General features: G+C 35.6%; 1 protein-coding gene across 1 annotated transcript in view; it reads right to left on the bottom strand.

Moving 5' to 3' along the window:
* Nucleotides 1-18,793, bottom strand: part of CHD9 (chromodomain helicase DNA binding protein 9) — a 193,978-nt gene extending 175,185 nt beyond the window's left edge. The window contains exons 1-2 of the mRNA XM_036751098.1: nt 18,704-18,793; nt 5,605-7,206 (exon numbers count right to left, since the gene is read on the bottom strand). Of these exons, the coding sequence (XP_036606993.1) occupies nt 5,605-7,050 (1,446 nt within the window). The 5' untranslated portion in view covers nt 7,051-7,206; nt 18,704-18,793. The remainder of the gene's footprint in view (nt 1-5,604; nt 7,207-18,703) is intronic.
* Nucleotides 18,794-23,410: the final 4,617 nt, after the last annotated feature.

Raw genomic sequence — 23,410 nt, 5'->3', positions numbered from 1 at the left:
CCACTGAGGCCAGTGTGTGGTGGCCTGTCTTGGCACTTAGCATCTTTCATATCACCTGAGGCTGGTCAGAAAGGCTATCACCAATAAAACTGAGGTCAGATCTACAACACTAGATTGGAATAAGAAAACAAGGATGATAAAACTGCTCATGAACAATGCTTTCACAAATACCATTCTGTCTGATAAAAGCATTAACTTATGGGAGTTTTTAATCCATTTTGGTAAAGTGACCAATGATTTTTATCATGCTTAAAGCTGCATTGTCAGGACCAAGAAGTTAGTTCTTATTCCTCAAAAAGTTCCTTCTGGTATAAATAAAACATCCCAACTTGACTTGAAATTTAATACTACCTCCAAATTAAGCAATGACCAACTCTAAATCCGGAAAGAGAAGACCACTCAAGAAAGATTATGGTAGGGGCAGCTAGGTGGCGCAGTAAGTAGAGCTCCAGCCCTGGAGTCAGGAGGCCCTGATTTCAAATCCAACCTCAGGCACTTGACACACTTACTGTGTGACCTTGGGCAAGTCACTTAACCCCAATTGCCCTGCCTCCACCCTCAAAGAAAAAAAAAACCAGACCATGTTATTAAGAAAAAAACTTTAATACATATGCAAAAGCCAATTAGAAGATGATAGATTGTCAATAAAATTGATTTTTTTTAAAAATTAAGCATATGAATTTTAAAAGCTTGTTAATCTAGCTTCTCTGTTAACATAAAGTATACCCTCAAAAGGGATGGAAACTTTGAAGTATCAAAGAAAATCCAGGGACAACAGCAAAAAATGACAACTATTAATGTGGAAACTAAAACAACAATACAGAAACCAAAAGTCATTTAACAAAGAATAAACAATCCTATGAGTCTGCCAATAGTCCCTGAATAAAGTAATGTATTATAGCATAGCAAAATGGTTGATGTTCTAGTGCATTTGCAAACAGTAGACACTAAAGTAAATATCTGATGATGAGTTACCATTTATAACTGTGACCTACACAGTCATTAAGAAAAGGCTAAATTATATTCAGTGTTCTCATTTTACTGTAGAAGCAGCATGGTATAATGGATAGTGCTAGGCTTGGAGTCAGGAAGACCTAGATTAAAATCTAACCTTTGATACTTACTAGCTGTGTGACCTTGGGCAAATCATTTAACCTTTCCTAGGCAATTCACTGCAATTTAACTACAAAGTCCTAGATGGGTTTTAATCTGAATTAGTAGAAGGGAAACCCTATACTAACAGATCTTTTGAATATTCACAAAATACTTATATTTTAGGTATATCATATATTTTAGTAATATTTCTATCACAAGCAGTTAAAATTTTTTTAAATTGTGAAGCCTAATTAAGTGTAAGCTTTAAGTATAATGAAAATTCATTCAACCACAACACTCCTCTTCCCAACAATGCAGATGAATGATTTCTCTACTTTATTTACTCAGACTCAATTAATTACAATATCCTTTCAATATCATAAAACATATTTTAGCAATTATTTTCACCTACCGACACGAAATCAGGATCATAGAAACATAGGATTTTAGAGGTGGAATAGACCTAAATCAATCTACTACTCCAAATTCATCCAATGCAGAAATTCTTGACAGATGGTCATCCAGCCTATACTTGAATATTTGTTGAAATAGTAAGCTCCCTATCTCTACACAAGGTATTCTCTTTAACTGATAACCCTAAATGACAGGAATCACAGAATCTGAGTTTGAAAGGATCTTAGCAGTCATCTTACTGATAATTGAGTAAGAATCACCTGAGGGAGTAGTACAGTGGAAAGAAAACTAGCATTGGAGTCAGATGAAGGAGGTTCAAATTCTGTCTCTTTCACTTACTACTAGTGTGACTTTAGGTGAGTCACTTAACTTCTCTGGGCTATAATTTTCTCATCTATAAAACAAGGGACCTGCTGCCTCTAAATCTAAGTGCTTTGACTAAAGAGCTCTATAGTTAACAGGAGAACCATTAACTTCCAAGGCAGCCACCCCACTTTTGGATAGTTCTAAATATTGGGAAAATTGTCCTTACATCGAGCCTAAATCTACCTCTCTGCAACATCCTTCCCTTTTCTCTAGTCATGTCCTGTAGGGCTAAGCAGAACAATTCTAATGTCTGTTCTCTAATCTCTCTGGCAGACCTTCAGATACTTGAGGATGGCTAATCATCCTCCTACCCCCACCCTCAGCAAGTATTCTCTTCTTCAGCCTAAATAACTCCAATTCTTCAACTGCTCCTCATACAGTATGACTTCAAGGTCTTTCACCATTCCATTTTACCCAACTCTGAATACTTTCAGTTTACCACTATTGGACCTAAAATGTGGTTCCCAGAACTAAACACAATACTCAATGTTGTCTGACGAGGGAAAAATACAATGGTACTATCCACTCCTTGGTCCTAGACGCAATACCTCTCTTAACACTGTCTAACGTTAGGTTTTGTTGTGTTTTGTCTTTCAGCTGTCATAACATACTACTCACTTTTAATGAGCTGGTGGTCCACTAAAACCTGCAGAACTTTTAAAATGAACTACCATCTTGATAGGCCTCCCCTATCTTATACTTGTGAAATTAGTCACGGATAGGGCTTTGGATTTATTTCTATTAAATTCCATTCTACTAGGTTTGGCCGAATGTTCTAGCCTGTTAAAATCTTTTTAGATCTTCATTCTGATTTCACCCTGAACTCTGCCTACCCCACTGATACTAGTTTTGGACTTTGAAGCAAACAAAACTCTGTCTTCTACATGATAGTCCTTTAAATATTTAAGATAGCTATTAGATTCTTTATGTAGCTTATTTTCTAATTTGCTTTTTTACTGTGATCTCTTAAAAGATGTCATATCAGCTCTGAAAGCTAGTTATTTAAGGCTTTTTTGGGAGGGGGCATTTTTTAAAGGGGGACCCACTGTAAAAAGTGCCAGAAAGCAGAACAAGGTACTGACTTTTCAACTGTAAGAAGCTTTACAATACAAATTTTTGCCTCATCAATATAATAGCTTAAAAACAAATAAACTGGATTCAGTCTTGGACTCTATAGTTCATCTGAATAAAATGAAATAGTTCATAGTCAGAAGGCTATCTTTAAGAAAGAACCAAAAGGATTATGTATTCCCACTTAGCATAGTTTCCTGAACATAGTAGGCACTTAATGTCTGTTGACAGTTAATAAGCTAACCCAAGTATTTATAGTATCCTAGCTTCTTTGAAGTCTGTCAATGAAGTATAAAGATCCCAAAAATGAAGATGACTTTAAAAGCAGAACAAAATAGGACATTTCCACATTTTAAATTTAAATGCCCATGTGAGCACTAAAAAAAAAACTTCACGTCTACTGGAGAAACATATCCAGTAAAATGTAGGCCCGTTTTAAATCATTTTTAGTTCATAGACCCCTTACTGTGTGACTGTTACCCTTTCCCTTTCCCCACCCCCACCACAATAAAAGAAAAAATATACTTTACTTCATCATAAGCTGCTCAGATTTGCTTTCTCTAAAATTTTAGAAAGGCTTTAGGTAATGGGAAACATTTTAATAACTCCTTTCTTCAGAAGAAATGGAAAAAATATAATTATGATAAGGACATGAAAGCATTACACTCACAAATGACCAAAGATTAACAAAGTTGCAGGGATAGGCAAACTTTAAAAATTCTATTTGATGCTTTGATAGCTATTTCTATTACACTGACTACACCATGTGCCATTTTCACTGCAGCACTGAAATAGAAAATTTTAAATCTTCTATTTTTCAAACATTAGCAGATTTCACAAGGTCTCTAAAAATATTTACATTTCATAAAATAAAAAAGCTCAAGATGTTACAAAGTAAATAGAAATAAAGCAAAATATAAAGCTTTATACTTTCCAAAATTTCCTTTCCTTAAAAATTGATAAGAAATGATAGAATACATGTGCATGTGCTTATACATTGCTTTCATGTAAGTTGCATTTCTTGTATATACTTACATTTTAGAATAACTTCTACAACTCCCCACTATCTTTTTTAAAGAATCAAAATTCTGTGTTTTACCATGTAACATAGGGACTGTTTTTCCCCGCCACAGGCAATTTTTTTAATGATTAGTACAGATTCTTGCTGTTCTATTATAACTGGTGTTACTTTTTTGCCCCAAGTAAAATGGGGTAGACTTTTAAGTACAGTTAATCATTCCTAAGGAACTACTTTTTCTTCAACCCTATATAGAGAGATATCAAAAATGGAGCTTAAAACAGGTATTAGAGGGTGTAATGATTCTAAAAATAACTTGTTAAATAAACCAGGAGGTGTTTCTCCTAGACAGCATGTTCACTTGGTAGATGCTGCTATAGCGTTAAGGAAACTCTTTACAAGTTTCCTTCAATAAATCCTATACATTTAAAAGCCTCAGAGTGTTCATTATTTATTGTTTATTAACTATGAAAACATGCATAGAAAAATAGTAGCCTAGTATGAACTAAAATGGGGACAAGACATTAGAAAAATAAAATTAAGAAAGAACGTTGCAAAACCTAAAGTTCAACAACCTCTTAGTTATGTTGGGGGTAGGGATGGAGGAGAGGAATGGTTTGTCGAACTAGTGAAGAAACCATGTCTATATCAACTAGTAATAACAGCTAGCATTTATATAACACTCAACTATGTGCCAGGTACTGTGTTAAGAGCTTTACAATTATCTCATTTGATCCTCAAAACAACCCTGGAAAGTAATTGCTATATATTATCTCCATTTTTCAGATGACAAAATTGAGGCAAAAAGAGGTTACATGAACTGCTCTGGGTCACATAACTAGTAACTGTCCAAGGTCACATTTGAACTCAGGCCTTCCTAAATGCAGGCTCACTGTTCTATCCACGGTTACACCTAATGTTCATTTAATCAAGTTCCCACAAGATAACAAAATATTAAAAACTCTTAAGCAGAAACAAAAACATCAGAACTTGAAATCATATAAAAAAAGGTTAAGGATGATAGAGGAACATGACATTTGTCTCATTTAAATAATTCTTTAACTCTGTATCTACAAATTTCATTCATACTCAACCTAGAACTTAATCCCATGGAAAGATACAGTTTGAGACATTTTACAGCACACCACTGCCTTTAAAAATGAAAAAAATGGTGATTGTTTTTACTTCAAAATTGTGTGTGTGTGTATGTGTATGTTTTAGAATTCATAGCACCTCATAGGTTAACGTCACATATAAGTACCTTACAAATTCTTAATTAGGTAACAGCATATTAGAAAGAGGTGATAAAATGTCTTAATATAATCCACTTATAAACCGAAAGCTAAAGGTAAGGTCTTAAAATTATGTCTTTCAAATCTTCCTAAACAGTAGATGCCAAGAGTTTAGCATATTTACTGCTATGAGAGAATCAATGAATCATTTCCAAGTTAAAAGTTATGACAATAAAATTCACACATTCATTTAATAGTAACTGAGCACTAAAGAAACAACAAAAAACCAAAAACTAGAAACACTGAATGACACTGAATGCTTCTGAGAAAAAAAGAAATCACTGAAACCCCAACGTAAGATGTACAATGTCCAAAAATTGTCAAAAAAGAAAGCTGAAAGCTACATACCTGGCGTTGTAAGGATGAATGTTCCCTGTCATTTAAGTGTGGATGATTAGAAACTGACAAATGCCACGAGTGAACTTGACTTTGAGAATGAGTTCGAGCCACATCCAGAGGTTGTGTTAAAAGCTGTGGGGGAAGTTGTTGATCAAGGTCATGTTCTAAGACATGACTTGAACTATCTTGCCCAAATGTTGAGTCATCAAACTGGGGAAGGAGACCCTCCTGAAGAAGATCTTCTGGATCAAGTCCTGTAAATGTCTCAGTTTGAGACTCTACTTGATGAAGTAAATTATCTTCTAGAGATGAAAAACCATTTGTTTCTACATGATCACTGAAATGTCCCATGTGAGAAGCAGAACCAACAGGATCTGGGAAATTCATGTGCACAGGAGATAATTTTGAGCTGCTGAAGTTACCCTGAGGATGTGCTGAATGCAACATTTCAAAATTATTTGAACTCAAAGATGAATTTGAGTTTAGTATATGCGGGGTGGATTCCTGCTTGGTCCCCGTCTGAGCTATAAAGGCATTGCTTCCAGTAAAATCAGACAAAGTATGAGTTGAATGACTAGATGCAAGAGCTGTAGAGGACTGAAGAAGATTGCTTGGAGATATGTGATTACTGGAGAAGGAATAATGAGAAGAAAACTGCTGTGAATTATTGACAGAGCAAGGAGTCATATTTGGAGACTGTCCATTAAAATTTCCATCTTGGTGATTGCCACAGAAGTGCATGGAGGCATTTGATGTTGGAGAAAACTGTTGGATGGAGAGAGGTTGTTGTGAAGTTGATGCACTAGTAATTTGAGATGGGTGGGTAACATGGACTCTATGTGGACCAGAAATATTAACATCCATAAAGTTTTTAGATTGGCTTAAAGTTTCTTGCCCTGGGTTATTACTGTTTCTGTTTTGTTGTGACTGTAGTGATGTGCACTGTTGCTGTTGTTCATTGACCTGAAATAAGGCAAAGTCAGGGTGTGCTACAAAGCTTTTATTTTGCTGCATAGAATGTGAATGTCCTTGTTGGTGAAAAGGAGACCCATTTTGATTTGAAACACTAGTCTGATGGCCCCACATTGGACTGCCATCAGCTACATCTGGAAACAAACCATTAGACTGATTTGGGGGGTGAACTGGGGAACAACTAAATTGAGAATGTGGTGATAACACAGTTTCAACTGGGCTATTGAATGACTGATTAACTTGATGAAGTTTCAGTGACTCAAACTGATTTAACTGCTCAAAATCAGTCATCTTCTGTGGTGTCTGAGTATCCTGGACATGGTTCAATGAATCTATGTGCAAAGGTTCAAATTCTACACCCAAGTTCAATTCATCAACAAGTGAAACAGGTCCTGGTTGTACAAAGGCATCATCTGACAAATCCTCTAAGGTCTCACCAAAAAGATTGGCATCGTCAAAAAAGTCCATCATTGGATCAGTCATCTTGAAAATTCTAGGCCACTTGAATGGTTCACTCCAAATGTAATAAACTTATCTTCTTTGCAGTGAGTAGGAACAGAGGTCATCAACTAACTAATCCAAGGCATGTCAATATTTATTATTGCTCTGGAGAATTGTGCATCATGGCATGTCATAATTCTAACAGGAAAAAAGCAAAAATTTCAAATTTAATATTAGCTTTTCAACAGTATTGTGAAACCATTCAAATGTTTTAAATTTAAATCTCAAAATACAGTGCTTTATGTTATAGAATAATTCAGTAAGTGGTTCAGTATTGTCAATATGAAGTAATTTGTCAGAGATGAAATGGCAATATGCACTTATAGATACCAATATACAGTTACATGTCATCACTCTGTATTTCAAGTTTTTGGAATAAGATAAGTGAGAATTCAAGTTTAGAACATAAAATCATCTTAACCCATCACCAGAAGAGATAAACCTTGCCTAGAAATGAAAGACCAAAATATCTTTGCTGCTTTTTTAATCATAAAAATAAAAATGGCAAAATATAAAAATATATAGTATAAAGGTGTAGTGCAAACCATAACTTCATTGATAAGCATTCCATAACAATAATTTCCATTGTCCAGCACTAATAACATTAATTTGAATTTCACTGCAGAAACTAAAAACAATCCCAAGGTTAACCATGGAAACAAACTCAGAAGAAATGGTGCTGTACAAAGCAATCAAGTTTTCCAGCAATGGAAAAGAAAATCAGGATAATATTGTTGTGTTATCAGTATTTAATTCAGACACTCACAAATCACACTTAAATTTGTTATGCTTATTCCCTGTTTTCTAAACCTCTTCCCTCCAAGCCAACCAGCTACTTTATAAAATCAACTAGAGCTTAAAATAGAACTAAATCAGTTTTGTGACTTAAAACTAAGCAAAAAAACTAGCATAGTTTACTCTTTCAAGGAAAAGGTATGAATAATGTAGAAATGGTGAGGCATATGTATATAGGGGGTCATTTTCTATACTGTCAATTTAAAATTTTATCCAGTTATCATTTTTCCCAAATTCTATGAATTTCTTTTTTTCTTTTCTTTCTTTCCTTTTCTTTTTTTTTTAATCAGAGTTGAATTTTGGTTTACAATCCTTGCCTCATGCACCTGTACTGCAAGGATAGTTATGAGAGGAAGAAGCTTCTATTCTCTAAAGACCTATTTACTTTATAATTAACGTTAGTAAAAGGCCCTATCTGAAATATTGGCTTTAAAGTTTATAATTTAAACTGGATACAATACATATAATACATGCAAATTCCCTAAAAGATGATTTTTGACTAGAGAACTTAAGATTCAACCATAGATTCATATTAAAAATTTCAGAAGAAATAGGAATCAATATCAACCCACAAAATTTACCTAGAACCATTTTCTATGAATTTATATACCAGCTATTACAATAAAAATAAACACTTTAAGCATATTACAAAAAGAGTAAATATAAAATTTAGAAAATTTACTTTCCAGATATATATTGTTGTCCTGAGCCTCCCCACTATCTCCAAAACACACACACACACACACACACACACACACACAGAAGGTAGAAGTATAGGTGCTGTGTGTGTGTGTGTGTGTGTGTACGCACGCTATATATGTGGCCTTGTCCTATTACCTTTAGCTTATTGACCCTAACTCCCTATTCACTTTCACCAGGTATTGGCTCAGCATTTAGCTACTGATTTCAGTTTGGTTCTTACTAATTTGCACTTGGTGATATTACAATGTTACTCAGCAGAAGTGTTCTTCGGCATGTACAGTGGTGGTTTAAACTTCACAACTAGAAGGTAAGAGTGTCTTTATTTTTAATCTTTTTCTTATTCTCACAGAAACTAAGAGTATACACATAATAGGAAATGCTGAGTATACTCATTAAATAATATTCAAAATAAATCCTTCTGTCATGGGGCCAAAGTTTAATTTTCAACTGAAGATTGTCCTAATATAAATATGAAAAAATCGCTTCACTACTTTAAGTTCTCTCTATACCTTAATTATTTCTATTACTTCAAACTATAGGTAAATCACCTTCACCAGTGCCTTTCGTAACATTTTATATCATTTTTAGATCAGAAGGTCATAGATTTACAGTAATAAATTTAAATGTCAATTCTAAAAAGTAACTGTTTATATCACCACACAATTGCATAAAGAAACAGACTGTGAGCATTGCTAAGAAGGGATACTATCAAGAACTTTAGTAAAGACCCTGTTGCCTATGTATATAAAACACAATTGCATTTGTAAAGTTACAATATGCACTTGTCGGGGGACAAAAATTGCACTTAATGGAACCACAAGTTAAAAGAGGCTGAAGAATTAAAAAACAAAGACTTTTTAAAAGTCCTAGATACAAAGAGAAAAATTCCAGTAGAAGTAAAACTTTAATTTAGCTGTTTTATGCTATTTTAGGTAGCAATGAAAGTGGCTTTCATATTCAATTAATAAGTATCTACTATGTTGTCAGATACTATGCTAGGCACTGGGGATACAAAGACAAAAAATGAAACCATCTCTGGTCTCAAGGACCTTATATTCTAAGAGGGGAAATTACATATACATATATATATATATATATATAAGTATATATACAAAATATATACAGAATACAAAAAATTAAATAAAAGGTAGTTAGGGAAGGAGGACACTAGCAATTGGAAGAACAGGAAGAATTCATGAAGAAGGTGGTACCTGTACTGCATCTTGCAGAAAGTAAGGGATTCTAAGAGGCAGAGAAGAGAAGGGAATATAGTCTGGTCATGGAGGACAGCCAGTGCATGGAAGACAGGAGAGAGAGAATAGAGATAAAGCCAGTTGGGTGTAAAGTGCAAAAAGGGGAACAATGTATATTAAATTTGGAAAGACAGATTGAGGCGAGCACATGGAGGGCTTTAAAAATCAAACAGGGGAGTTTATATTTTATTCTATTGGAGTTTGGTGAGCAGGGGATGGGGGGAGGGATAAGAGTTGACATGGTTAGATGTCCATTTAAGGAAAACCACTTTTGCAACTTTGCATAGGATAGACTGGAGTGGGGAGTTGTTGTTTGTTGTTCGTTCCCAAAAAGAACCAGGAGGAGAAAGTGAGACTGGTGACTTTGTACAGCCCTCACTCAAATCCAATTCATTTGCATGTTATGGCATCTCCTCCCAGATGTCATGGGACTCTCTGAGAATGAAGGACAAACAACAAAGTCTGTGAGTAGAAAAGGAGCTGCCCACTGGGGACCAAATTAGAACTGGCCAGTTGGGCAACACAGCTGAATTCTCTCTGTCTCTCTCTTCCACCTTACCTGTGAGTGGCTCTGTCCAAAAAGAATGAACATTTTAATCTCTGAAACCTTTTTTTCGGTTTTTGTTTTTCTTTCTTTCTTAAAGACCAGCTTTAACTCCAAGCCACTCAGGCTCTCATTGATTGGCCAACAATAGGTCCAAGGCCAAGCCCTACTTGGTCACTGTTTGGGCCCTGATTGGCTCAGAATGAATGTAAATAGCAATTGTTTCTGTTTGTGCCAGAAATTCTGAGGGTCTAAGTTAAAGAGGCCATTGTATGCCTCATTTCTTATTAAACTTTAATCACTGAATGGGTATTGCCTCAGTCAACCAGAGACTTCTTAAAGACCTTACCTAGGAAAGGCCAACATTCCCCATTGCATCCAGAACCATCTCCAGTTGTCCGGATCTGTATCTGGCCACTGGACCCAGATGGTTCTGGAGGAGAAAGTGAGGCTGGTGACTTTGCACAGCCCTCTCTCATTTAAATCCAATTTACTTGCATGTCATGGCATCAATTCCCTGATGTCATGGTCCTCTTCAAGAATGAAGAAAAAACAAGAACAACGAAGAAAACCAATGACATCACAAGGGTGAAGTCTTGACTTTTGAGTGAACTGAATTTAAGTGAGACAGTTGCACAAAGTTGTCAGCCTCACTCTCTCTTGCAGAGTCATCAGAGTACAGTGGCAAGACATAAGTCAGGATGAGTGGTCATGGCTCAGGATGCAGTGAATGACCTTGGTGTCTTCAATTTCTGAATTCAATATGAATGGGGAAGAGCTGTGCAAAATCAGCAGCCTCACTCTCTCCTCCCATCACTGAAGAGCACAGAAGAGATTTGAGGCAAAGACCAATGCAATCAATTAATAGTACAGGTAAGTGATGATGATGACCTGAATTTAAATGGTAGCTATTTGAGAGAAGAGGTCAGATGCAAGAGATGATGTAGAGGTAACAACAACAAGATTTGGTAACTGACAAGATATGTAGCGTGCAAAAGGTCTAGGTTATAAATTGGTGAGATGAAAAAGGGATGATACCCTCAAAAGAAACAAGGAAGAAGGAGTGTGGAGAGAAGGGGAAAAGGTAATGATTTCTGTTATGACTGTGTTGAATTTTAGATACCTCTGGGAAATACAATTTATGTATAATGTTCAATATAAGTCAGCAAAGGGCACTGAAAAGGAGCAGTCAGAAAGTACTCAGCAATCAGCAGAACTGAGCAGTGTCATGAAAACAAATATCTAGAAAGGAATGTCCAGGAAGAGAGGGTAGCCAACAGAGTCAAACACAGCAAAGAAGGCCAAGAAGTATAAGAACAGAGAAAAAATATCAGATTTGGAAACTAAAAGATTGCTGGTAACTTTAAAAAGAGTTTTTTTCTGTTAAGTGATGAGACTGGAAGCCAGGCCTTCTGTTAGATACTGTTGTTGAAGGTCATAACATCTGTACAAAACCTGAGCTAACAAATGAAAAGACTTGACTGATACTGAAAACACTAATTATGTTAGGTTGTGGACTTCACTAAACTACTTAAGTTCATTCATGTAGTGTGTTCCTTAAACTTTTTTGTTTGTTTTTTTTTCCTTTTGGAGGAGGGAAGGCAAGGTAACTGGGGTTAAGTGACTTGCCCAAGGTCACACAGCTAGTGTGTCAAGTGCCTGAGGCTGGATTTGAACTCAGGTCCTCTTGATTCCAGGGCTGGTGCTCTACTCACTGCACCATCTAGCAGCCCCCCCCCTTATACTTTTTAATACTATTATATGAAACATTACTTTTCCTTCTGAAGTGGTTTTATATTTTGTGTTTTTGCCTTTTTTAATCTCCTAAGTACTTAGCACAGTGCCTGGCATATAGTAAGCACTTGTTGCTTGTTGATTAACTGAATATCTATAAGATATAGTAAAACTACATTAACATAATTCAGATATGGCGATCTTGACAATTAAATTATATCCAAGAAAACAAAAATAGGAAAGAATGAGAAGCCAAAGTTGGTGTCACAAAATTTAACACACTAAAGCTCACTCTTGCACACGAGAGAGCTTTCAGGTATTCACTCTGCAGAGGTCTTTCCTAATGACTCCTGAAATGAGCGGCTTCCCTCTACAATTATCCTCCATCTACTCTGTTTTTTTTGTGAAGGTATATATTTATTTACATGCTGTATCCCCCATTAGAATTCGAGTTCCTTGAGTTCAGGGACAGTGCTTTTCTTATGTGTTTAGCACACAGTAAGTTCTATAGTAAGTGCCTGTTGACATACTTCATTTCAGAGCCTATTTATTTTACAAATTCTTTTAATAAGCTTGCTTATTAAACAACTTCCCCATCGTTGCATTTATTAAGGAATCTTGAATGATCTTAAGATATGCACGACAAACTCTTTGTTAAAAGAGTCTTTAAAGTTGTGTTTTTACTCTACTGAGCCAAATGCTCTTTTTTAATGAAACAGTAAAGAGGATTTTGCATCCTTCATGTTTTTAAGTCAGCTATATAAATTGTAAGATGTGTTTTGCTGTAGGAAATAACTTGAAAGTTTGTGTATTACCTTCTCATACTTTCATCAAAGATCTTCTCAATACATTTATAGATCATTTTCAGAAAGATGCAAAAGTTAGGCACATAGATAAGTAGTTAGTGATGTCCTTGTTTGCCTTTTCTTGAGCAATAACTGACACAAAGAGCCTTAAGGTTTGCAAAATATCTTATACACATTATTTCATTTGATCCTCATTCCATGTAAAATAGGTACTACAGATATTATCATTATTTTACAAATGAAGAAGTACAGGCTCAAAGGTATTGTGACTTGTCCATGGTCACAGACAATAATATTTAGAGTTAAGATATAAACCCAGTTTTCCTGATACTAAGTCCTACACTTGCCATTCTACCACATCTGTCATTTATCCCATTCTTTTGGTATTTCTATCTGCCCAAAATATTGTGTAAAATGAGCTCTTAATGCTATCAAGATTGTATAACTTCCAGAGTGTATTTCCTTTGTGTGTACTTGGTCTGGTCCTGCTATTCTTCCCTCCTTCCCTCTTAAGTGCCATGTCTACTTCCTCATTAAAAGAAAAAAATAGTCTATTTATACTTCTTGAAGAAATTTTATTTTCTAGATACATTTTTTTCATGTTAGCATCAGTGGATCCTGTATAGTTATGAATCTTAGAACACTACAATCTCTCAAGAATCAAAGTTTTACACTAATGCACTGTTGATGGAGTTATGAATTAATCCAACCATTCTGGAGAACAATTTGGAACTGTGGCCAAAGGGCTATAAAACCATGCATACCCTTTGATTCAGCAATACCACTTCTTGGTCTGTATCCCAAAGAGACCATAAAAATGGGAAAAGGACCCACATGTACAAAAATATTTATAGCAGCTCCTTTTGTGGTGGCCAAGAATTGGAAATTGAGGGGATACGCATCAATTGAGGAATGGCTGAACAAGTTTGGTATATGAATGTAAAGGAATAGTATTGTTCTATAAGAAATGATGAGTAGGATACTCTCAGAAAAGCCTGGAAAGACTTGCATGAACTGATGCTGAGTGAAGTGAGCAGAAGCAGGAGAACATTGTACACAGTAACAGCAACATTATGTGATAGTCAATTATGATAGACTTAGCTCTTCTTAGCAATGCAAGGATCTAAGACAATTCCAAAAGACTCATGAAGGAAAATGCTATCCACATCCTGAGAAAGAACTATGGAGTCTGAATGTAGATCGAAGCATACTATTTTTCCTTTTTGGAGGGTTTGGGGGTGTTCTTTCTCATGGTTTTTCCTTTTGATTTTAATTCTTCTTTACAACATGACTAACATGGAAATACCTTTAATATGTATATGTAGAGCCTATAACAAATTGCATGCCATCTTTGGGAGGAAGGAGGAGAAGGAGGGGGAGAAAATGTAAAACTCTAAATCTTATAAAAGTGAATGTTGAAAACCATAAATAAATAAATATTTTTTAAAAAAGAATCAAAGTTTCAGGCAAAAGAGAGATGTATAATGAGTACAAGCAGGCTGCAATATATTTTCAAAAATGACCTGTATACAAGAAGCGTAATAGATATTTATCTGAGAAATGTACAATAGGAAAAGATGTGTCAGTTACAAAATGAAAGAGAGAGATAACAAAGATACAATGTGTAGGTTACACTGATAACCAAAATTAGTTAAAAAGGCACGGACAAAGACATGGATAGATTGTGACTGCAAGGATAGAAGGAAAATCCATGTCATTATCATCACAGATCCACTCAAGTATTGGATAGATGGTTTCCTAGCCTGGAGCAATTAGAAGCAACAAATTGGAAGGAAGAGGAAAGGAAATAACAAGCATACAACAGTAGCAAAAAGTGATAGACAAAAAAAAATCTCTATATAAAGCAGATACTAAAACTGAAAACACACAGCACTTTGAGGGCAAACAGCACTACATTTCTCAATAGACCTTGAATTAAAAAAAGCATAATTTAATTATTATTAATAATAATGGCTCTGAATCATCAATAAGATCACAGAGCTGGAGGAGCTCTTAAAGACCAATTAATCCAATCCAATCCAATCCAATCCAAAGGGGCAGCTAGGTGGCCACAATGGATAGAGTACCTTGCCTGGAGTCAAGAAGACCTGAGTTCAAATCCCACTTCACAACTTATTAGCTATGTGACCCCTGGGCAAATCACTTTACCCCATCTGGAAAAATGAGCTGGAGAAGGAAATGTCAAACCACTCCAGTATTTTTGTTAAAAAAAAAAAAACCCAAATGGGGCCACAAAGAGTCAGACATGACTGAAATGACACAACGAAAGGAAACAAAAAGAGGTTCAATAACTTGGTAAAGCCTTAAGTAATTCAAAGCTTGTACTAGAACTCACTGCATAAGACAACAGGGAAATATTCCCTTCCAAACGATTTTTATTCTAAATGACTAAATTTTTTTTCAAATATTTGTGCCAGAAGCACGAACCTCAGTTAGCTAGAAAATTCACTTAGGTACAACCCCCCGAAATGTAGAACTACAGAATTTCTTTTGCATCCCCTTCCTTTTTCTTCCACCATCAAGTAACCAATGATGTGTTTAGTCAATGACAGACCTTCCAAAAAACACTCACCAACTCATACAATTATATACTTATACTTCAATGGATCTGTGATTTCATCCAAGGAGGTACTCTCTTAAATGGGACACATCCTCTCACCTCTAGCTATACAATTCTTAACTGTACCTTCCCATAAATACTCCATTGAGATATGGTAGAAGCCTTCTTGTAGGTCTTTTAGTCTTTTATCTGGGTGCTATCATTTGATCTCACTTCATGAGGAAACCACCTTCTTTCCTGATAATACATTTCCTATATGATATCTTTTATTTATTCATTTACTTGAAAAGCATTTATTACACATCCACTATATGCCAGGCACCATGACAGGCTCTGAGAATCAAGGACAAAAAAGAAAGAATATTTGCCCTCAAGGAGCTTACATTCTATATGAACAGAAACAGTATATACACCAAAAAGCAAATAGAAAATATATACTGAGCAAATACAACATAAATTCTGGAGGGGGCAGGACACTAGTAAACTGTAGTGATGAGGATAAACCTACTCTAGGAGGTGATAAATGAACTAAACTTTTAAATAAGCTACAGATTCTAAGAGGAAGAAATGTATTCCAGGTTTGGGGGACAACCTGTGCAAAAGCAGGGTAAGAAGAAAAAGAAGTAGGCCAGTTAGGCTGGAACATGTGTGGAGAGCAATGTTCAATAAGTCTGAAAAGTAGGTTATAACTAGATTGTGAAAGGCTTTAAAAGTCAGAGGAATTTCTATTTGTCCTAAAGGCAAGGGGGAGCTACTAGAGATCCCTGAGTAACAGAGGGGAGGAAGAGTCATGGTCATATCTGTACTTTAGTAATACAAATTTGGCAACTGAATCAAAGATAGATTGGAATGGAGAAAGAACTAGGACAACGAAAACAATTAGGAAATAACTGCAACAGTCCAGGCAAGAGATAATTAGGGCCTGAGCTAGGGTGCTGGCATATGAATGGAAAAGGGCAGATGTGAGAGCATTGCCTCACCTGCGCTGCCATGCACCTGGCCCAATTGGGCCAGTTCACTCCCAAAGCACAACTCTATCAGCCCCAGTGAAGGCTTATGGATGTATAAGACCTGACAACTGAATGTACACAGGGGATGAAGGAAAAGAAAGAGTTGAGGATTTCCTCCAAGGTTGACAACAATAGGGACTAGAAAGATGGTAGAGCATTCAAAAATAGGGAAGTTAAGAAGAGAGGTGGGTCTGGGGTGGGCCTGGGGTTTATTTTCCATATGTTGAGTTTAAGCTGCCTAGAGAACTTCCAGTTGAAGCAATTGGTAATCAGAGCCTGGAGCTTACTTCTTGTATGTAGCTCTTTGGAAATATACTGCAGCCTATTTATGCTAACTATATATCTCTCTGTTGCAACCAACGGTTTTATCCAACACAAAGATTAAAAATTGAAAAATTCCCAGGATTTAAATGAAAAAATCTTTCAGACAATTCCTACCACATAAAATAAGGAGAAGCATTTTCCATCAAGTTAACTATTAAAAAGAAAATTAATGTAGTCCAATATGCATTTTTAAAAGGCATTATAGAGGGGCAGCTAGATGGCACAGTAGCTAGAATACTGGCTCTGAACACAGGAGGACCTGAGTTCAAATCCAATCTCAGACACTTACTAGCTCTGTGACCCTGGCATGACACTTAACCCTGATTGCCTTTTAAAAAAAAATTAAGGAAAAGGTATTATAGAAACTTAAAGGTATCCCGGTCCTGAGTAATTTGTTAGCTAAAATAAGGTGAATATATCTATAAGAGTTCTAGAAAGTTCTGGGAACTTTCTACTTGGAAAATGCTGAAATAATTTTTAAAAAATATCAGAGTATTCTTTGTAAGTATTTATATATAAAATATATAAGTATATATAAGTATTAATCTTTATAAGATTAATTTCATAAGAAAACAAATTTTGGGAAATAAACTCTCTTAATATAGCATAAGAATTAGAGTTTAAAACTTTAGATGGCCAATCTTTTATATTGAGAACATTAGGTTAATTTCCTGATCTGTCCAAAAAGATGTAATCTTTTTTGGAATCATCTGAACTCTGTACTGAGTAATATTATCCTTTAAGTATAGCTAAAAGAAAACTTTAGCATTCCTAAAAATTCAAAGACACTGCATATTTACTTTGTACAAAGAGATTTTACGATTATTCCTTAAAATAGGTTTTGCTTGGAAAGCACATTAAAACTATATCTTACCTGTTAAATATGACTTTAAAAAGATGAACAAAGTAAACCTTAATATGGCACTTAGTCCTAAAAGTTTAAGCTACAGTCAATAAAGATGCTAAAAATATTTACATCCTAAGAAAGGAACCAATATAGAAACCTTTGCTACTAAGGCGAAATATATAATAAACAAAATTATATATATATATATATGTGTATATATATATATATATGTATATACACATGTATATATACCATTTAAATGTTTACTTGCATATTTTAAAATATATAAATTTTAAATTCCAAATGAAAATTTTAAAGCAGCTAATACTTTTGTACAATTAATTTAGATTCATTACAAAAGTGGCTAATATCCTGTCACTTGTCCATCTCAATAAGGAAGATATGACGTTCTAAATGTTACTGGAAAATAAATGCTTCTTTCACCTATCAAATGTAATTTTTCAGTTTTTTTAAAGTGTCAGGTGTTAGGAGATGATCCTGTATTCTTCAAGGCTATACCAATAAAATATAAGCTATGTCAGATCCTGAAAAACAGGAAAGACTTCAAGTAATCAGCCCCACATTGGACAATGTATCTGTTGTCCAAGGACCAAGCTAGGCAAGTTTGGAGAAGTTTACCACCAAGTTGGCTTCAAAGTGATGAATTTTCCTGCCACATCAACTCTTATATACAAAGTGGTATAGGGCTTGCAATCTGTATTTGTGGTTGGGAGTACCCCTACCAATGAAATCATGGATCCCTGAACAAAATGTAAAATTTACTTTAGAAAGGTAGGCTCAAAACTAGGCATCTAAACAAATACTTTGATTCATTTAATTGATTTGTTTGATGTATTTTTGGAAACTTTGGTAATCTAAAACATGATCTGATAGAAATAAGCTAGAATATGGTGAACTGTTTAAAATAAATATGAACTCAAAGACATTGATTAAAAAACATTCATAGCTGAAAGATCCTTTGTCAACAATGTATTAATTTTATCAATTCATATAAACTCTCAAATAATAACATCCTTACCCATGAATACAGAATAGATAATGTCACAAATGGTTAAGAAACTCTGGGACATGTTTATTTGCATCCAAGAAGATCATCATCATTGGAACCCTGAAAGAAAACATACAAAGGTATAATCACAAGCCTCCTCAAAACTATTCTGTGAAAAAATAAGTATACTTCACATTACGCAGTCTAAAATACAACTTATAAAAATTTTCTATGCACAAATTTCTCTAACTGATCTGGAAGCATTTATAGTAAAAATATACCTAATATCAGGAGTACAGAAAAAGAGCCTACTCAGGTTTCTCTGAAACCAACCTCTTCATTTCCTACAGCACAGCCACAGCACACTTCTTACAGAAACAGTGACGTAATGCACTGTCCCTAGAGTCAGGAAGACCTAAGTTCAAATCCAGCCTTAGACACTCATTCATGGTATGACCCTGGAAAAGTTTCTTAACTTTCAACTGCCTCAGTCTGCTTATCTGTAAAATGGGGGTAAGATCTACCTCTCACGCTTCTTGTGAGGATCAAAGGAGATAATAAATGTAAAGCACTTTGGCACAATGCCTGGCACATAGCAGACACAAATAAATGCTTGTTTTCAACCTTTCTTCCACAACAATATTTTAACACATTTATATACCATAATTTATTTAGCCATTCCACAATTGATGGGTACTCCTCAATTTCCAATTCCTTGTCACATCAAAAATAGCTATTATATACTGCTGTACATTCTTAAGAATTTGTTTTGATTAGGATTAATCCCTCCCTTAATCTGTCCTCTCTCTCATCCTCCCTTCTCCCCTTTTCTTCCTGTTTCCACGTCGCATGAAATGTATTTCCGTATCCAACTGTGTGCATTCTTCCCTCAAGTGCTGCCTACTTCCCCACCCTTTCCTCTTTGTATAGACTTCTACCTATGTACTTTAGTTATGAAATAAAATTTCCAAGACTTCTCCCTACCCCTCATTCCAGTATATTACTCTTCCCCTCCGTTTTCATTCTTCTAAAATCATCTAACCATAATAGAACCATGCTCAAGCTCTCTTCTCTAATTAGACTCCCTCTATGACTCCTAATAATGACAGAGGACATATGCATCATCTCTCCATATGAGAATGTTTATTCTTGTTTACTTCCTGTGTTCACTCATGTTTACCTTTTTATGCTTCTTTTGACTTCTGTGTTTACACTTCAAAGTTTCTATGCAGCTCTGGTCTTTTCATCAGCAATGCTTGAAAGACCTCTATTTCATTAAAGATCCATTTCTTTCCCTGTAGGATTATGCTTAATTGTGCTGGGTAAGTTAATCATAATCTTCTGGAATGCTGTATTCCAAGCTTTCTGCTCCTTTGTAGTGGTGGCTGTTAAATCATATGTGACTCTGACTGTGTAGCTCCTCAGCACTCAATTTCTCTCTAACTACTTGGAAGATATTTTCTTTGACCTAGAAGTGGATTTTGGCTACAATGTTTCCGAGTTTTCATTTGGGGGATTTTTTCAGGAGGATCACGCTGCCCTCTAGTTCAAAGAGATTTGAACAAATTTCTTTTATGACTTCTCAAAAGATGATGTCTAGGCTCTTTTTTGGTCTTGGCTTTCAAGTAGTCTAGTGATTCTTAAATAATCTCTAGTTTCCAAGTCAATTGTTTTTTTTTGCTATGATCACCTTTTATTTTCTTCCATTTTTTTCAGTCTTTTGATTTTGTTCTGATATTTCTTGCTATCTCATGGAATCATCTTCTATTTGGTCCACTCTAATTTTTCGGTAGTATGTTAGCTGAATAAGGTTTTGTACATTTTGTCCCAAACTGTTCATTATCTTTCCAAATCTTTCTTCCACAGCTCTCATGTACACACACCCCTCCATTTTTTTTCTTCTAGCACCTCATTTCATTTATAAAAACATTTTTAACTCTAACTCTTACTTCATCTCTTCTAGAAATTCCAGTTGAACCCAAGCTATGTTTTACTTTGAGATTTTGCTAGTAGATATTTCAGAGTCACTTTCTTCTTCTGGTATGGTGTCTTGAGCATCCTTGTCACCATAATAGCTCCTTACTGGAGGATTCCTTTTGTTTGTTTGATCATTTTTCCAGCCTCATTCTTGACTTTCAACTTCATGTTGGGGCCAGACTGTGCATTTCTGAAGGGTATGCCTAAGGTGGAGTTATTCATCTTGGGTCTTTCTGCTACCTTCTAGGATACTGAGTGTTATGTTATTTCAGGATCTCAGGGAGATCTCAGGCTGGAGACCTACAAGCTTTCAGGGCTTTCACAGTAGTCTGATCCAGGGTAAAGTCTCATCACCGCCCTTCTCTTCAGACCTCTGCATGTTCCTGATCTGGGTTTTGGTCTGAGCAACATGCATACAGGCTTACATCTGGTTGGAGCCCCAGCAGGTTGCTGTTGAATTTAGCCACTATAAGCCTGCTAGAAAGATCTGTAGGCTCATGGAAACAGAACTGCTTGCCTTTGTTCTGTGACTCCTCCCTTGATTATTACACCTTGCAGATTTTAGACTGGGATAGGGGCTGGAAGTGAGACCCCTACCAGTCCTAAAGTCAAGCCACATAGCTACTGCTAGCTTTTGAACTTACTTTCTCAGTACACATACTAGGGTTCACGATAGTCTTCCACCCTGCAACACCAATCCTAGTTGTAGTTCTCTCGCCAGTATGCCCTGGATCTGTGACCCAAAACTGAAAAGTGGCAGAACTGCCAGTTGGTACCAATTCCTATATCCTGCACAAGTCTAGGCCCTTCTTGTCAAATCTAAGACCCCCTGGTACACAACCTCTCTTTTCAACTGGCCATTCCTGTCTAGATTCCATCTCCAGTTTCCACAGAATTTTCTGTTTCCCTTTGATGGTCTGAGTTAAAAAAACAACTATGATTTTTTTCCTTGAGTTTCCAAATTAGGGCCTGGTCTGGTACATTTTCTAGATCCACGTGGAGGAGCTATAGAACTCAGCTGTACTTCCTGCTACTCACTCAACTTGGTTGGCTCTGCCCTAATACCCTTCTTCAATCTTGCCATCATCCATAAGAGACTGACTTTTTCATTCAACAAATTCTGAAACTCCTTTATCTGATGATAATCTTTTATCATTCAATTTTTTCCCTATACCTTATGATCCTTAACACTGTTTTTCATCCTCACTATGATCTCCATTCCTTCAACCTCTCAGTTATTTCTCAAGCTATCATTCCTGCACTGGCTATACTCTCCTCTCTTCTCTATTTAACTTCCTGGAAAACCAACTCAACTTAATTATCTATTCTCAAATTCCTTTCCTCCTTATCCTATTGCTAATAATGTTCACCAACCACACTCCTTAATTGCTGCCACCATCTACCTCCTTTATTCTCATTCAGAGGGTGCAGAACTGAGCTGGAAGAAATGACAAAAGCCATGCTGACTGGGTCCACTCAAATGCCTATTTAATCTCAACTGGACCTCCACTGCAACAATAATTCTACTCCTCACTAACTGATTTGCTATCCCAATCTCCACAATGGGTATTTCAAACCCTTTTTTCTCTGCTTAAGCTTCTAACAGTATCTCCATATGCTGAATTCAAATAAAATTTTTGTAAAAATCATCAATATCCATATTAAAGGCATCCTTTGGTGGTTCAAGTTGTGAACTTTTAATCAACAAGCATTTAAGTACCTACCACGTACCAGACACTAGTTGCACAGGATGGACAGGCATAAATAGAATGAGATTTCTAACACAGGAAGGAATGCCTACATTGATGAGAACACAGATCCATTTAAGAAATGACTAACATGAAGGATTCAGAGAAACATAGTGATGCAGAATGAATAAAGTAGAATCAAGAGAACAATATACTCAGTGGCTACAATAATGTAAATGATAATCTAGTGAATTGTAATGAACAAACTCAGTCCTGTAATGCTGGTAAGGAAACTCTACCTCCTCTTAGTAAAGCGGATGAGTTCTCAAGATTAAGAATACAATATACAGATGTCAGAAGACATGGCTATATCCACTGGCTTTAACTGGCTTTTTTTGTTACAAAGTAAAGTTTTTAGGAGGCACTGGCTAAGGGAAAATGACTATGGTACAAAAATACAGCAACGATAAAATGTTTGAAATTAATTATTGTGTATCTAGACTTAACAGAAATTTAAGGTCATGGACTTCCTGTGCAGTCTGACACACTTGATGATAAAAGAAATAATTCATCTTCTTATAAAGTCTCCATTTCCTAGAGTAGACCCTTTTCAAGGTTATAGGGTGATCAAAGAATTAGATTTAAATATTTCTATTATTTACTTCTTACCTTTTAACAAGGTCTTGCAAGCAACAAGAGTTGAGCAAGTAAGAGTCTCTACTCCTCATCCCAGAACCCTTATATGGAGCTTTCATTTCCAACTGTGCCTTTCTACCTTCAATGTTATCAAACTCCTAGAATACAGATGCATGCTAGCCATCATCACAGCTTGAGCTCATACAAGAATCTTCTCACACCATGTGGCAACTGAAAAGATATCCAATTTCCCCTCCCATACTCCTTCCTGTAATATAACTGGAGGAATCTTGTTTACTTATAAGTTCTCATTCAAATCTATATTCTTATTTTTTATATCATGAGTTCTATGACCTGGAATATGTTTACTATCTAGTATTTTAAATTCTGCTTGTTAAGACTAACATATATATTTGGTATGGATCTTCATTTGAGA

The sequence above is a fragment of the Trichosurus vulpecula genome, chromosome 3 (assembly GCF_011100635.1).
Source record: "Trichosurus vulpecula isolate mTriVul1 chromosome 3, mTriVul1.pri, whole genome shotgun sequence".
Classification (NCBI taxonomy): domain Eukaryota; kingdom Metazoa; phylum Chordata; class Mammalia; order Diprotodontia; family Phalangeridae; genus Trichosurus; species Trichosurus vulpecula.
Note: the sequence above shows the minus strand (reverse complement) of the source record. Positions and strands in the feature narration are given on the sequence as shown.